We start from the raw sequence: 15,302 nt of genomic DNA, 5'->3' as shown, positions 1-15,302 counted from the left end.
ATTGATTTTACAAGGATTTTGACATATCGACCATCTTTTGTTTCTTTTGATTTTTAATACTTTCAATATATGCATCATGATCATAATAAATTTCCTCTTCATAGGAATCCAACAAGTGATTATAATAGGAAGTAAAATCAATAGAAGTGATCATGGTGACAATATTAGGGTTTAAGCTAAAACTTCAACAAAGGTAGCCTATGTCTTTCAATCTTCTTATGCATGCATAGTTAAACTACTAAATTCAAAGTAGTAACAACACTCCATGAAAAACATATAAAAAAATGTTAGAAAATTCTACCATAAATTGTATAGACGCGAAACTTACCAATTCATTAAAATGTAGGAAAATAAAGTAAACATACATTAAGGTGCCTAAATATAAAACTTTAATTGGATTAAACTATGTATTCAATTAAAAGAGTCAAGTTTGATTAATGTAAAATGTATCAAAGCGCTTTTGAAAGTTGAGATGACAAGAGAGATTACTTGGATTGTTGTATGATGTCAAATTTGACTACTTTGTCTGCTTGAAATACCATAATAAATAGTCAAGAACTGTAAATTGGAATTGGATTAGTGATTAGGTTCTTGTGACAAATTGAATTTGAGATTTTGAGCCTTGGAAAAACATTGTGCCCATGATTATGTTATTGAACACTTTGCTCCCATATGATTTTGTCCTCTTTAGAGTTTTGCTTTTGAGATCTCCAAAATATGTTCACCTATGTTCGTATTTGCATTCGAGAATTAGCAGTATTAAAAAATCTTCTAGGGATCTAGGGATCACAAATAGAGCATATGAGAGATGAGAAAAAGATGAAAAACATGCCAAACAAAAGAATGCAACATGTTGATGCAATTGGGAATCGGTAAGCTAAGACTAATATGAGATTGAGCTTTGACTATGTTTTAAATTTGGTTGCTTTTTGATATGAATTGATCTCCTAATATTTAGTGGTTAAAATAATTTAGGATAATGTTCTTAATATACATAATGATCACACCGAGCAAAAACAATATACATAATGATCACACAAATTGAGAGCTTTTGTGCACAATTTGATGGGTAATAGTCATATTCTTTGAATATTGATCTAGAAAAGTAAGAGCTTTGAATTTTAAAATTAGAAAAATAGATTGCATATAAAAAGACAAATAACCTAAAAAAAGGACTAATATTATTATACAATGATAGAAATTAACTAATACATAAAAAAGATAGCTAAATATTAAAACTATGCATTTATAACATCCACACTTCAAATAAAAAGATAAAATACAATTAAAAAATAAAATAACATTATTAAAAATAAAAAAGGATTAAAAAGACAAACAATGGTATTATCTACTATTTGTTGTTATCCATTATTTATGTGCAATTCCCTTCCAACCTATTTATCACTGATTGATATGAGCAGAAATCATTTTAAATGATTTAGGCCTATTTGAATATAACAAACAAACAACTTTTACCTTCCGAAATTGTACAAAATATCCTCATATCGGAGGCGGCAGAATGAAAAACATTTTCAGTTCTATCTGAATTGAACTGAGAATGAGAATGAAAATGAATGGACGAGGATTTTGATAATTAGCAAAGCACAGGTGAGTTTGAAACTTGTTTCCATGGCGGCATTGTGTGTGACAGCGGAATTGGTTGGCCTGCCTGGGCTCAAGGTGAACCTGCATTGGCCAAGGTCAAACAGGGCTTGTTTACATGGAACAGGGAGAAGGCGAACGCATTCATTGAAGGCAACTGTTGATCCCCAAAGCTGTATTGAAAAAGAAGATCGAACAATGAGTACAGAGGCCTTTCATCAGTTCATTAGTTTAAGCCAGGGCTCATGGAATGGCTCCTTCTGTGTAATCATAATCTCAACTTACTCTTTCATTCTTTCAATTGTCTGCATTTGTGATGTCGCTTATTTTGTTCGTGGTTGAAATGCACGAGTGGCAGCAATACGACATCATGGGGAATGCAATGCAACGTGTTAATACCAACTTAGCTGTTACCTCCTATGGGGAAGATGAACTTGTCAGTCTCATGCAAACGTAAGAATTGCTGCCCAACTTACTTAATTCTACATTGTTCCTACACAATCCGTGTGTTGGAAACCAATGTACCCTGTGCATATGTGCTGCGTTGTGTTATAGGTTGAAGATAAAGCAAGCCCCACCGAAGACATCAATATTGGGAGGTCACACAGAACCGGAATGGGAAGAATACAAGCTCAGGGAAACTAATTTGTTCACAATTGACAACCATGAGCAGGTGATCTCCAGCCTCCGCGTTCTGTTATTGTGCTCTCTATCATCAAGTGTTTTATTAATAAATTTATTGATTAAACGATCAATAGTTGATGTTCTTTGCAATTATAGTACTTTAATATTTGGCATTTAATATATCTCATCACCATTGGCAGACAAGTCTAATTTGGGGATTAATTTCTCACCGTGTCGAAATATTCTGATTAAATCATCCTCCAACAGTTTTTAATAATATTTTTGACTCAAGAAGTCTACAGGGAATGGATCTGGCTAATCTCCACACAAAATAGTATTCTGTATAGTTTCTAAAATCTGCAAAACACAATAGATTTCTGCAAAATTTTCGGTAGCTAAATCTTCATGATCTGCATCCCTTTGCTGTAAAACCACAAAAAAAAATCATTGGCAGATGTGAGAGTTTTTTTACTGTGCCATTTTATGTGGAGATTAGCCACTGGCTAGAGAAAATAGCTAGTATTTTTAGGTCTAAAATATGTCTGATACTCAGCATATTTCATAGGGTTGGCTGTATCTGTGTATGTGGATATTTGGAGGCATTTCATTGACTAGATGCTTATTCTTTCATGTGAATGGACACCAAGACGACTCCTTGGTATGTTTACTCAAGCGGTCTTCAAATGTTTGCACAATCGTATTCCCTCTAAAATTATAAGCAAATGAAAGGCAAGAGCGAGGAAGGTGGCACAAAATGAAGAAAAATTAACCAACCCTAAAAGTTAACTGAAAAATGAGTGAAAAGTATGCATGTGCTACTATTTGCAATTTTTCTCCCTTTCCAACAAAAAGCGAGCTGAAGGAGGGAATCTAGTTTAATTTTTTTTGGATAGGACAAGGCAAAAGCTTCTTTGCAAAATTGAAAATTTTGCAGAACTCTCTTAAGACGTTCAAATCATAGTGTTGAATTTTGGGTGTCTAGAGATGAAAATGGCTACCTGTTTTTAGAACTAAATGCTACTTTTTGAAGATTAAGATTTTTCAGATGTAGTTTCGATCCGCAATTTCTCCTAATTGTTGATTTAAGTGGCCTATGCCATTGATAAACCTTATCTATGAATTTTAAATAATTTAGATTTATTGTAGGTTCAAATTTCAGCTCATACCTGATGATGCTGAGTGCATTGGCAAAGGTGTATGGTGGTCCAGAGTGAAGTTTTTAGAATGGAAGCACTTGATCTAAATGATCAGATTTTTGAGCATTCTGATTCTGCTACTGAAAAAGTGTTAAGGATACATTCCTCTTTCCCCAAGACAAATTCATCTTGAGTTGCGATGTTGCCGCTGCCCAATACTCCTAATACTCCTAACATGGAGGCTGTGAAAGTATTATTGGGGAAGAAATCCAAGGCCATATCCCATAGTCCTAGATCTTTTGATTATTTGGAAAAAGTAGATTGCTTGAAGCATTGAGTTATGCCTGGAAGAGGTTGCACCTACTGGACATTTCGATATGTTTACTTAAAGGGGAGATGTCTATAAAATTCTACAATTCTTTATGTTTAGCAAGGATGCTTGTGGATTCATCACCCTAGTGCCAATACTCAAATATTCTAACCTCAGGTTCTGCCAAACCTAGTCTAAAAGCATTTCTCAATTTACTGGAAAGGTTTGCAAAACTGCATGGTAAATAAACATTTTCCATCATGCCTATCTACAAATGGGCACCATCTTATAGTCATCAATGGTACAAGAGTCATAGCATGCCTCATGTAACTTGCAGAACCACTTATGCATAATATCACTTTCCAAGGTACTTATGTATGTCTTTAGTTTTACAAGTCTACCTTTGTTACTCTGACTAGTTATTAAATTGATCACAATTTGATATTGAAGTGTTAGTAAAAGATGCTAACTAAGTCACCATTTTCATGAAGGCTTAAAGGTAACTTGGAAGATACATATCAGTGATAATTTTCCATTGATTTTCATCTAAAAGTAGAGGAGGGCCAATGTTGTGGTTGGTGTGCAAGGAGAAAAGCATGTCTAGGGTGGTCTGGTGACCTTAGATGTGAAAATGAGTTCTGCAGATTCTTGACAGCGTGGAATTCTGTGGATGGTTATGTAACTGCCATTTTGTGCAGGCGGTGGGTGTATCTTAAGGGATGGTTTTTGACACTTGAGGTAATTTCATTTATGCCAATTGCTTAATCCAGTAGTTTTGCTTCTGTCAACTGTGTACTGTGGCAGTTTTGTCATGTGATAAAAAATGGTTATAGTAACTGCTGCAGGCAGTGTTTCTTCTCTTTGACTCTATCTAACTTCCTAAGCTGTGAGAGATGTCCAATCAATTTCCACCCAAGATCCAATAACTGGTCCATTATATCCTAGGCAAGGTCCACCTTCTTGTGATAGAAATAAATAAGAATAGATAAGCTTTAGCTAATAGAATTAGGATACCGATCATTTTATTAAAAGCCTCACTATTTTGAGAAATAGAGTCTTTGTCAAAATGTTCTAGAAGGTTTTATTTGGTTGAATAAGAGTTCTGTTGCTGCATTCTAGTTTGTTGTAGAGAGTTGAAGTATAATTGAGAAGTAAGCTGCAGGGTTTATATAGGTGCTTGGTCATGTGTTTATATAAAGAAAGTCCATGAAGGCCTCAGGAAGGTGGTAGACTTGTAATAGTTCAAGGAAATAATGGCATGATGAGGAATTCCCTCACTCACTCTTCCGAAGTTCCTCCCTTTTTAATGTTACTTAAAGTCAAACGCTATTTTGTTCTCTATTGCTTGTGTTCTATCAGTTTTGTTTTAAGCTATGTTATTCCTTTTGCTAAAAGGCGTTTGCTAATATGAATCTAAAGACACGTATTGGTTTTTCTTTCTAAGCTGCAGAACTTGTATGGGTGCTACATGTTTATGTAAAGAAAGTCCATGAAAGCCTCAAGAAGGTGTTGCCGGGAATAATCATTATGTTATGTTGTCATATTATGTTTATGCTGTCATCGGTAATAATGAGTTACGGCGGTCAGTTAGTTAGTCGTCCTGAAGGGCACTTGGACGCGACGGTTGGTCGCACCCCTTCGGGTATTATATATTGCGTACCTTTCCTTTGAAGTGAATCATGATAGTCGTATCAGATGTAATGTTATAAGCACTTGATGTACATGGACTGTTGAATTAATACAGAGACTGGTTATTTAATATATTTCCATTATGTTCTGTGCATTTACTTTCTGCATTTAACCGTTTACTCGTATGTGGCAAACATTTGGCGCCGTTGCCGGGGACATACTCGAGAAAGGAAGGAACGGATGGCGTACGAACACGATGGGCCTACCTGTCGGTGAGATTAACCCAGAGGCCAACGACGCGCAAACGGAACAATCGTCGTGGGACGCAGAGCGTGATGGCAAGAGGCGAAGGGGAAATTGAACCTTGTAATAATCCCGGCACAATGTTGATATAAATTGTGGCCGAAAGGGAAAAATAAAAAATAAAAAATAAAAGAATTGTGTACATGGTGTGTGCTTGCTATGTACGGAAGTGATTTATGCCAAATATATTAAATCAAGACAGAAATAAAAAAGCAGAAACGGACGAGTGGGAGGCCGCGCAGAGTGCCTTGATTCTGGAACAGCAAGTAGAACGTAGACGGAGGCTGAGGCAACTTGCCGAAGGATGACCTGCCGAAGGGTGGCCCGAAGGGAACCAAGGAGGTGTCACGGAGGGTGCAGAAGCCGAGGGAAATTTCTCTGTGTCGCCAGAACACCGTAGGGTGCGGAGCCACGAAGAGTTTCTGGAGGAAACAAGGTTACGGCGGAATCTAGTCGAAGAGACTTGGGATCAGTTTAGAAACTTATCCCTTATGCCATGAAGTGCGGATCACGAGAGGGAGCCAGGAGTGGGTGCGGGCGACAATGGAGGGGAGGACAACCGTACGGTTGCAGGTGCCACACGCAGCAAGCAAAGCACCGTACCTCAGGCACCCACGCAGGACACATCATCGGCGCCGGAGGGAGCGACGCACAGACGCAGCCACAGCCACCTCCAGGAAGACGACCCCCCTCGATGGCGGGCAAACAAAAGTTGCCTAAATTCAATGGAGATGGCAACGATGACCCCGTACGACACTGTCGTACATGTGAGACAATATGGTCAGCCAATGGGGTAGTTTACAAAGCAGATTGGGTGGTGCAGTTCCTTGCCACCTTGAGAGGAGTAGCCATTGATTGGTACTCTCATGTGGATAAAACAAAGGTGGGAACATGGGACGACCTACATAAAGCTTTTGAGAAGGAGTTTCGACTCCTTCGAGATGATAATGAGATTGTGGCGGAGATATTAAGCACAAAGTAGGGAAAGCACGAAACAGTGCGAACATACAGCCGACGGTTAAAGGAGTTATTGGGGAAGATGGAGAACCAGCCAGCTGACGGACTAAAGAAGAGATGGTTCGTGGAAGGGTTGCAGTCATCCCTGCGAAGGAAGATGAAAATTGTACCGCCCATTTCATACGGTGACGCATACAATTGTGCGATGGATTTGGAAAGCGAAGGCAAAACATCGCGGAAGAAAAAGGACAAGTCCTCTGGAGAAGAGGAGTCCTCGGGAGAAAGCAGTAGTGACGAATCATCAAGAAAGAAGGTGCAAGCTCTTCAAAAGGATATGCACCGTATGTTGAAGGAATTTAAGAACATGAAAGGAAGCACGAGCAAAAACGAAGACGTGTGGTGCACTGATTGTAAGGAAGAAGGCCACACAAAAGGCACCTGCCCGAAGAAGGCCTTTTGTGAGATTTGCCAAGTGATGGGACACTCCATCAAGGAATGCCCATACAACATGAAAACCCGAAGTACGCAAATGAGCCAAGTGTTGTTCACGGAGCAGGCCACAACATCCGCACTAGCGGGTATGGCCCAACAAACCAACACAATGGCATCGTCTGGAGGTTACCGAGACAATAGATGCGGTGGCGGAAGGAATAGCAACAATAACAATAACGGAAGCCATATCCAGTATGACGCCCAGGGCTGGCCAATAATTCAATGTCGGGCCTACAACCAATGGGGGCACTTCGCTCAAGAGTGCCAGAATACTAAAACCCCTCAGAGCCTGTGTAGATGGTGTGGCCCTGGTGATCACGATGACACACACTGCCCTAAGCAGGGGGTGAATCTGCTCAATATTGAAAAGAAGGGCGAAGACAAAGAAGTGCTGGCAATCACTCGCGCGTAGGCGAAGAAGGCAACCTATCCCGACCCCCACACAAAGAAGGAGAGACTGCGGGAGGCGAAGGCCAATATTGAACGTGAGATGACGGCCGAACGACAGGACAACGAGGTGGCGAGTACATCATCCCGTACGGAAGCTGAAAATAACATCATTGGGCAAGTACTGCAGATGGAAGTACCTATAAGGGTAAAGGACCTTCTAGAAACAATGCCACAAGTAAGAACCGCCATTTTTAGTTCCATACAAACCACTGCGCAAGCACCTTTGCGTGCCACATGGGCAGAAGTTCCGGTCAGCCCCTCGGTTGACCCAATGTTGTTGGCCTTAAATAGTGGTCAACATCCTGCTGTAGTAGAGATGGGAATTCTCGGGGCTATCCTCAAGGACACCATTGTGGACGGAGGTTCGGGGGTGAATGTACTTCCAGAGGATACGTGGAAGAAGCTGGGGAAGCCAACACTATGGCCACCCACGTTCAACTTGGTAGGTGCAGACCAGCACGACATCAAGCCACTCGGCACCCTGATGGCCCAGCCGGTCACCATTGGCACACAACCCTTCATACTAGATTTTGTGGTAATCGCACTCAAGAAGAAGGGGTACGACGCCATCTTAGGCAGAGGGTGGCTGGTTACAGCAAAGGTGAACCACGACTAGAAAAAGAACACCCTTTCTATGGAGAAAGGGGGGCGGAAGTACACCATTGATCTGAGGACCCAGGTTGTCGGCGAGGAACTGGCATCATCTTCGGAATCGGAGGGTGAAGGAAAAGGCGATCTGAGGGATGAAGGACGGGGCTGCAGGGAGCCCAACGACGAAGGGATTCTCAAACTAGGAGAGTGCTTCGAGGATGAGACGAGATCATTGAATGGGCTCTTCCATTGGCAGATGGAGGATTACGAAATGTTCCAAAGCTACAGGCTCGAAGTAGAGGAACTAGCGCAAGTAACAGAGGAGGTGTACCTGCTAGAATACAGAGAATATTGGAAGGGAGATGCCCCAAACCTCGGTGACGTAGATAATCCCAAGATCAATTGTGTCGGCAACGATTGGAACCCTGTGTGGAAGGCCGCAGCCTTCAAAATCTTTATTCTTCTTCTTCTTCTTATGTACGGGAAGGAGACCGTGGTCCCTGTAGAATTTGTGGTTCCAGGTCTTTGGATGGCCATTGAAAATAGACTTGCCACCAACGGGTCCAAATTGAAACCCTACCACGCGAAGCGCGCAGGGGACCCGAGAGGCTGGAAGGACACCCGAGAGGCCGGAGGGGGACCTGAGAGGATGGAAGGGGACTCGAGAGGCCGGGCAGGTGACTTGAGAGGCATGGGACCAACGCGGGAGACTCTTGGGCGAGGAAAACCAAGAAGGATGAAGGGCGATCCCAGAGACAGGGGACCCGAGCCGAAGACTCTCTAGACAACTATAAAAAAAAAAACGTACGATCGTACGGGTCTGTACGACAGTTGACCGTATGACTGGGAAAAAAAAAGAAAAAAGAAGACAGCCACGGTGGAGCCACCGTCCGGTGGCAACACCGTGCAGTGGAACCACCGTGCAGTGGCAACACCGACGGTGGACCACCGTGTGGTGGAAACCACCGCTGGCGCAAGGAATAAAGGCGCAGAGAAAAACGCAAACAAACACGCAGCCCTCGCACAAACAAACACATAGCCGTATGGTGGAGGGGTGTTGACCACATGGGAAGGTGGCCGTACGATTGGAGGTGTCAGTGTTGTTGTTGACCGTATGGGGAGGTTGTATGGCCGGGGTGCCATCAGGGACATTACAGTGGAAAAAAAAACAAAAAAACGATGACCAGATTTAAAATCATTCGATGGAGTCTGGAGCCAGGACACTGGAAATTTAGAGTGGAGAAGAAGGGTTTTTGCATCTTAAAATATCACAGAAAATGATGTGCGCCATGGACTTTTGTATGGTTCTGAGGGTTGTAAATTGGTGTTGGCGGCAGGGGCGCTGCCCCCGGACCCCGAGAGGGGCGCTGCCCCTCAATCTTGCTGGGACGCTGCCCCTCGACCCTGTGGGGGCGCTGCCCCAGACCCCGCTGGGGGCACTTCCCCTAGACCCCCAATTTATTTTTGAGCTACAGTATACTTGTTGGAGTTGGGCGAAGGGCATTAGAGATGTCACGGTAAGTGTTGTGGTTGTCTGTACTGTGAGAAGGAAGCCTAAAGCTAAGCATTGGGGAGGGAAGGCATTGCAGGTCTGCGCAGTTGTATGACACCAGGGAGTTATTCAGTTCAATTTTTAGCCTTTGGGGAGTGTGATGGAGGATTTGTGGTGTCTCCTAGCCTTTGTGCCAGCGGGTTGTGGCCACCTCCAGGCATGAATGGTACGCTTTGAGGAACTCGGAGTATGTCTCGGCTGGACGAGAGGTTGCCTTTGTGGATGTAGAGAGGGCTCGGGAGGAGCTGACCACCAGGTTGGAGGCAGTACTAGCGTGAGACGTAGCTCAGCATACCCAGGAGTTGGATGCCGAGAGGGCAGTGCGGGTGGCTATCGAGGACAAATTGGCTAGGGAGACAACATCATTTGAGTAGCAGTTGGTGGAGGCTAAGACTGAAAAGCGTGTTTTGCAGACAAGTTTGGTTTAGGCACAGGAGGGCTGTGATGTCAAAGGAAGCACTAATGGTGAAATCCGCACTTGAGCATCAGATGGTAGCAGAAAAAGGTTTTCAGGCGAGGACGCAGCAAGTGTATAAGTTCCGGGCTCGACTGGCGTCAGCAGTTCCTGCCGTTCATCTCTATTTTGTATTAAGTCGTCCGAAGTCGACTTCTTTTCTTGGGGGGGATGATGTTGCTGGGAATAATCATTATGTTATGTTGTCATATTATGTTTATGCTGCCGTCAGTAATAATGAGTTATGGCGGTCAGTTAGTTAGTCGTCCCAAAGGGCAATTGGACGCGACGGTTGGTCGCATCCCTTCGGGTATTATATATTGCGTACCTTTCCTTCGAAGTGAATCATGATAGTTGTATCAGATGTAATGTTATAAGCACTTGATGTACATGGACTGTTGAATTAATACAGAGACTGGTTATTTAATATATTTCCATTATGTTCTGTGCATTTACTTTCTGCATTTAATCGTTTACCCGTATGTGGCAAACAAAAGGTAGTCGACTTGTAATAGGTAATGCCCCCATTTCAAGCAGAATAGTTTTGCGAGCGTTCAACTCATTAAACGAGTTTTCTCATAAGCTTCTCGGTGAGTTGGGAAGAACTCCAAACTTCTTGGAGTGATTTGGCTTGGTTTGCAGTGACTTTGGTTCTTGGAAATGCGCTTAGTAGGCAATGCGGATCACTATGTGACTTTTAGAAGTGATTTTCAACTTTTGGTGGCTTCTCCAAACTTCTTGGAGAAGCAGTCTATTTTTAGTAAGTTACCTAGTTGGCTTTGATCATCATCCTAAATCTCCATTGTCATGTTGGTGTGATCAGAGTTTGATTTTGATGCAGTGTCAATGCTTTTTGCAACTGCGTAAGCTATTGAGTGGCTTCTCCAAATTCCAAACTTCTTGGAGAAACAGTTTATTTTTAGTAAGTCACTTAGTTGGCTTTGATCATCATCCTAAATTTCCAGTGAAGTTTGGAGAAGCAGTCTATTTTTAGTAAGTTACCTAGTTGGCTTTGATCATCATCCTAAATCTCCATTGTCATGTTGGTGTGATCAGAGTTTGATTTTGATGCAGTGTCAGTGCTTTTTGCAACTGCGTAAGCTATTGAGTGGCTTCTCCAAATTCCAAACTTCTTGGAGAAACAGTTTATTTTTAGTAAGTCACTTAGTTGGCTTTGATCATCATCCTAAATTTCCAGTGTCATGTTGGTGCGATTAGAGTTTGATTCCAATGCAGTTTCGATGCTTTCCGCAATTGGGTAAGCTATTGAGTTATTATTTAATTAATTCACTTAAGTTGTCTACCTCTAGGAAATATTAAAAGGACAACTTAGTGTAATAGCTTGTTGGAAAGGTGTTTTATTTCAAGTTGGATGCCTAGACTTGGGGTCTTTTCTTATTAAAAGTAATATTGTTTTTCCTAAAAGGTCTTTATGAGAGAAAAAAAGAATTAGTATATTTTTAAATTGTCAATTTCCTCTAAAAATCTATAAGGAGGTGTTGGGCTCATTTGAGAGGAAGACGTGAATATAAAATTATTATGCTGCTAAATGAGCTTGAGTTCTTCCAAAGCTTCTTGAGGATGAAAACCCTCTTCGAATAATTGGTTTCAGGGACAAAAATCCCCCTAGCTAGTCTTGGTAATTTCGTCCAAGGATTACAGTTGTGCTTCAATTCGAAGTTTCAGATTTTTGGTTGCTGAGATGAAGATTTTTTGCAGTGTTTTTTAATTATAGATATATGGTGTAAATGCTTTCAGCTTCAAAGTTTTATCCTATGTATGTTTGAGGCGACTTGAAGAGGAGTTTGGCTGGCCATACCATTCAGACCTGGTCATACAAATCTATTGGCGGGTATAAGGGTTTTGATAAGTATTATTTTTGTTGTTTTATTTAACACCCTTTAATCATCATTGTAGGTTATACTTGAGGAGGGTGGGAGAAATCAAAGGTTGGGCGTACCATATAGTACTTGCTGGGCTGTACCAAGTTGGGAGGATGTGGGAATGAAATTGTGTAGTGCTTGGTCTTTGTGAGATTTAACATTTAATGTGGGGTCGCCTAGGCCTAGTTGTTATTCTTTATTCAATTTTGGTGCAAAGGGTTATATTGAAGAGTTGGTTGCATTTTATGACTGCTGTACTTGCTGTACTAGTAGTAAGAACTCCTTGTTTCATACTTGTGTATGTCTGATTTTTATATCAGAATCATATAACTTTTCTTTATTCATGTTGGGGCATGATTTGTAGTGATTTTGGTAGTGTTTCAATGGAAGTTACTGTTTGAAGTGTGTTGGTGAAGCTACTGGGTGATTCTTTTTCTGTTCCACACCTGTAGCAGTGTTTTTCCAGTACATTTCAGACCTGTACCAGATTATATTTCACCAATCTTCAAGGTAGATTGTTGTTGTTTTAAGCTGGGAGGGTTTGTTCATGATTTGGGTTCTATTATGGAGTGTTACAACAGTTGTTATTTACATCGGCACTTGTTATCAGCAGTTAATTCTCTTATTTTGATATTACAATGCCATGTGTGCTAACATTGTAAAGCTTCAGATTGTCGTACAACCAAAGCAATCATCTCTATGAATTCAAAATTGTTACACTAGATGGTAGTACTGCCAGTGAGTTGATTTGGTTTAATGTTGATACTTATCCCACTGAATAAGTGGTAAAGTTGTAATCACTCACCTCTAGATAAGTGGAAGAGTTGTTATTGTTTGGAATTAAGCTTTACCACTGAATAAGTGGAAGTTCCCTTGTAATTCCCACTAAATGAGTGGACGTTTATCTCTTTCAGTACTACTTATGCTCTCCATCGAATAAGTGGTATTGGTTGGATTGCCACCTAGTGCTTTCCTTTCAATTGATGTATTTCAATTTATTTGTCACCTGAATACTACATGCTCTTACCTTGCGCTTCCAGGATCTTGGTGATTAGAAAGTGGAAAGGAAGCTGTTTAGGGGTGTATACCACAAAATGAAGGATAAAATTTTAAGGGTAGTCCATGATACCCCTTGGTAAGACACCCAGTGTATTTCAAGACATATAAATAGATTAGAGAAATGTTCACTTGGAAAGGAATCAAAGCCCAAAGGTGATGTCCTTAAGCACATTAGAGAATGCATGGTTTGTCAACAAGTCTGTTGCAGCCTCTACCTATTTCATATCATAAAAGGTAGAGTATCTCAATGGATTTCATCACACGATTCCCAAAGGTGTTTGGTAAGGATTGTTTGTGGTTGATAGACTTATCAATCATGCACATTTTTTTGCTATCTCTTCTAAATATAAGGCACCTCAGGTACCTGATTTGTTCTTCAAAGAAGTTTCAGACTCCATGGTTTGCCTCAAACAATAGTAAGTGATAGAGATAGCAAGTTCCTTAGATTTTAATGTCAAGAGCTTGTCAAATTGATAGGAATTGAGCATACTCCTAGTACCAATTATCACCTTTACATTGATGGGTATACTAATATTATAAACAAATGGATTGAGGGTTACTTGAAACACAATGCAGTTGGACAACAAAAGGCATGGATCAAACGGCTCTATCTTGGAGAGCACTGCTATAATACCACCCATCACATGTCCATTGGTATGACTCTTTCAAATCTTTATATGGATATGATGCATTATCTTTTATGGATTTGATTTTCATTGACAATAGAGTCCCAAGAGCAAAAGACTTGGCTCATCAAAGTCAACTTTTTTTGAAAGTACGTAAGGAAAATCTTCTATAGGCTCGAAATTTATAATGTGTTTAATGCTTTTTTAACCTCAAAAAGGCACTTGATTGGCATATCACATCTTTAGTAGAGCTGGTTTCACTTGATGAAGAGGGCAAGTTTATTTTTGGTACCCAAAGCTATCATGGATGTGCAACAAAGAAAATTTTAAAATAGGAGCATATCAAAATATTCGATTTGTTGAAAGGATATTCTAGTAGAGGATGCCACTTGGAATGGAGACAAAATTTTAGAGAATCCAAATTTGCAATTGTTTGAGGGCAAACAGGTTTGGGAAGGAAGGACTGTCATGTACCCTTCTCAATCATAAGTCCAATGAAGACCCTTAAGCTATTATTTTACTTCCCATAGGTTAATGGGGTGGTGCAAGAGAAATATTTTAATAATTTAACTTTAGTTATCAAAAAAGTAATTTTAAGTTACGGTCAAAATGATAATTTGTTTTATTATTAAAAAATGCTGTTTTAAAAGGGGGACCAAAAGTGATGTTAGGAATGGGTTCTAAAAAGAGAAAAAAAAATCCTCGAAAGCCTATATAAGGAGTAGTTGAGGAGAGGGTTACCATTTCATATTATCAAATTCATTTTCTTTGAAGATTGAACATTGTTCTTCTTTTTTTCCCTAAGAGATAAACCCTTTGGCAAAGAGCGGATTTGAGGACGAAACCCTCCAATTCATTTGAATAATTCAATTCAAGATTATCGTTGAGTTGAGCAATTGTAGGAAGTTTTCTAGATATAGTTATTTTGGCTGTGTGATATTTTCAGAATACATTTTAGTTTGATTCTTTGTGTGCGTGCGTTGCTTCTAGTACCTAAATAAGGTGATTTCAGATTATTTATATTGATGATAGTATTGTGTGAAATGTTAAAATATTTTTATATTGTATTGGGCCATTTCCTTGGCTGGTCAAACTTCTTATTGATGTCCATTATCATTTAGGGCTGATTTTAATTATTTAAAGCATTTAAAAAAAAATTAGAGGTACTACATACCAATTTATGCCTAATTGCAACCTCTATACTCTTTAAAAAAGAGCCGCCGCACTTTCTTTACCTGGCCACACTTAAATGGAGTTAAAGGGCAGCTGTACCAATTTAATATTGGTGCAATTCAATGGGAGGTAACACTTTAATTATATGAAAATTATTAAAGCCTTACCATGCCAAAAGGAATTGCAGTTATACAAGTTTTCATTTTAAAATATGTTTTCCCGACAATCAGCATTGAGGTAATTTGTAATTATTTTCTAATATTCTAATTTTTTATTTGTTAGTACTTCTTGTTTAACATTATTGTTGATCATCATCAATATTTCAGATTATAAAAATATTTTAGATTGTAATTTTTTGTGCAATTTACCACTAGAAATATTTCATGTTTAGAAGTTGATTTAAATATTGTATGTCTAGATAGCTATGTCACCACGACATTAAAAATTCACTTTCTAATGAT

The 15,302-nt window shown here is 40.0% G+C and overlaps 1 protein-coding gene across 1 annotated transcript in view; it reads left to right on the top strand.

The window, feature by feature from the left end:
• The first annotated feature begins 1,418 nt into the window (after window positions 1-1,418).
• The window catches only part of LOC131076513 (uncharacterized), a 129,983-nt gene continuing 116,099 nt past the window's right edge, over window positions 1,419-15,302 (top strand). The window contains exons 1-3 of the mRNA XM_058013744.2: window positions 1,419-1,866; window positions 1,961-2,055; window positions 2,158-2,275. Of these exons, the coding sequence (XP_057869727.2) occupies window positions 1,630-1,866; window positions 1,961-2,055; window positions 2,158-2,275 (450 nt within the window). The 5' untranslated portion in view covers window positions 1,419-1,629. The remainder of the gene's footprint in view (window positions 1,867-1,960; window positions 2,056-2,157; window positions 2,276-15,302) is intronic.

Source organism: Cryptomeria japonica, chromosome 3 (assembly GCF_030272615.1).
Source record: "Cryptomeria japonica chromosome 3, Sugi_1.0, whole genome shotgun sequence".
NCBI lineage: Eukaryota > Viridiplantae > Streptophyta > Pinopsida > Cupressales > Cupressaceae > Cryptomeria > Cryptomeria japonica.
This window is presented reverse-complemented; position numbering and strand designations above follow the sequence as displayed.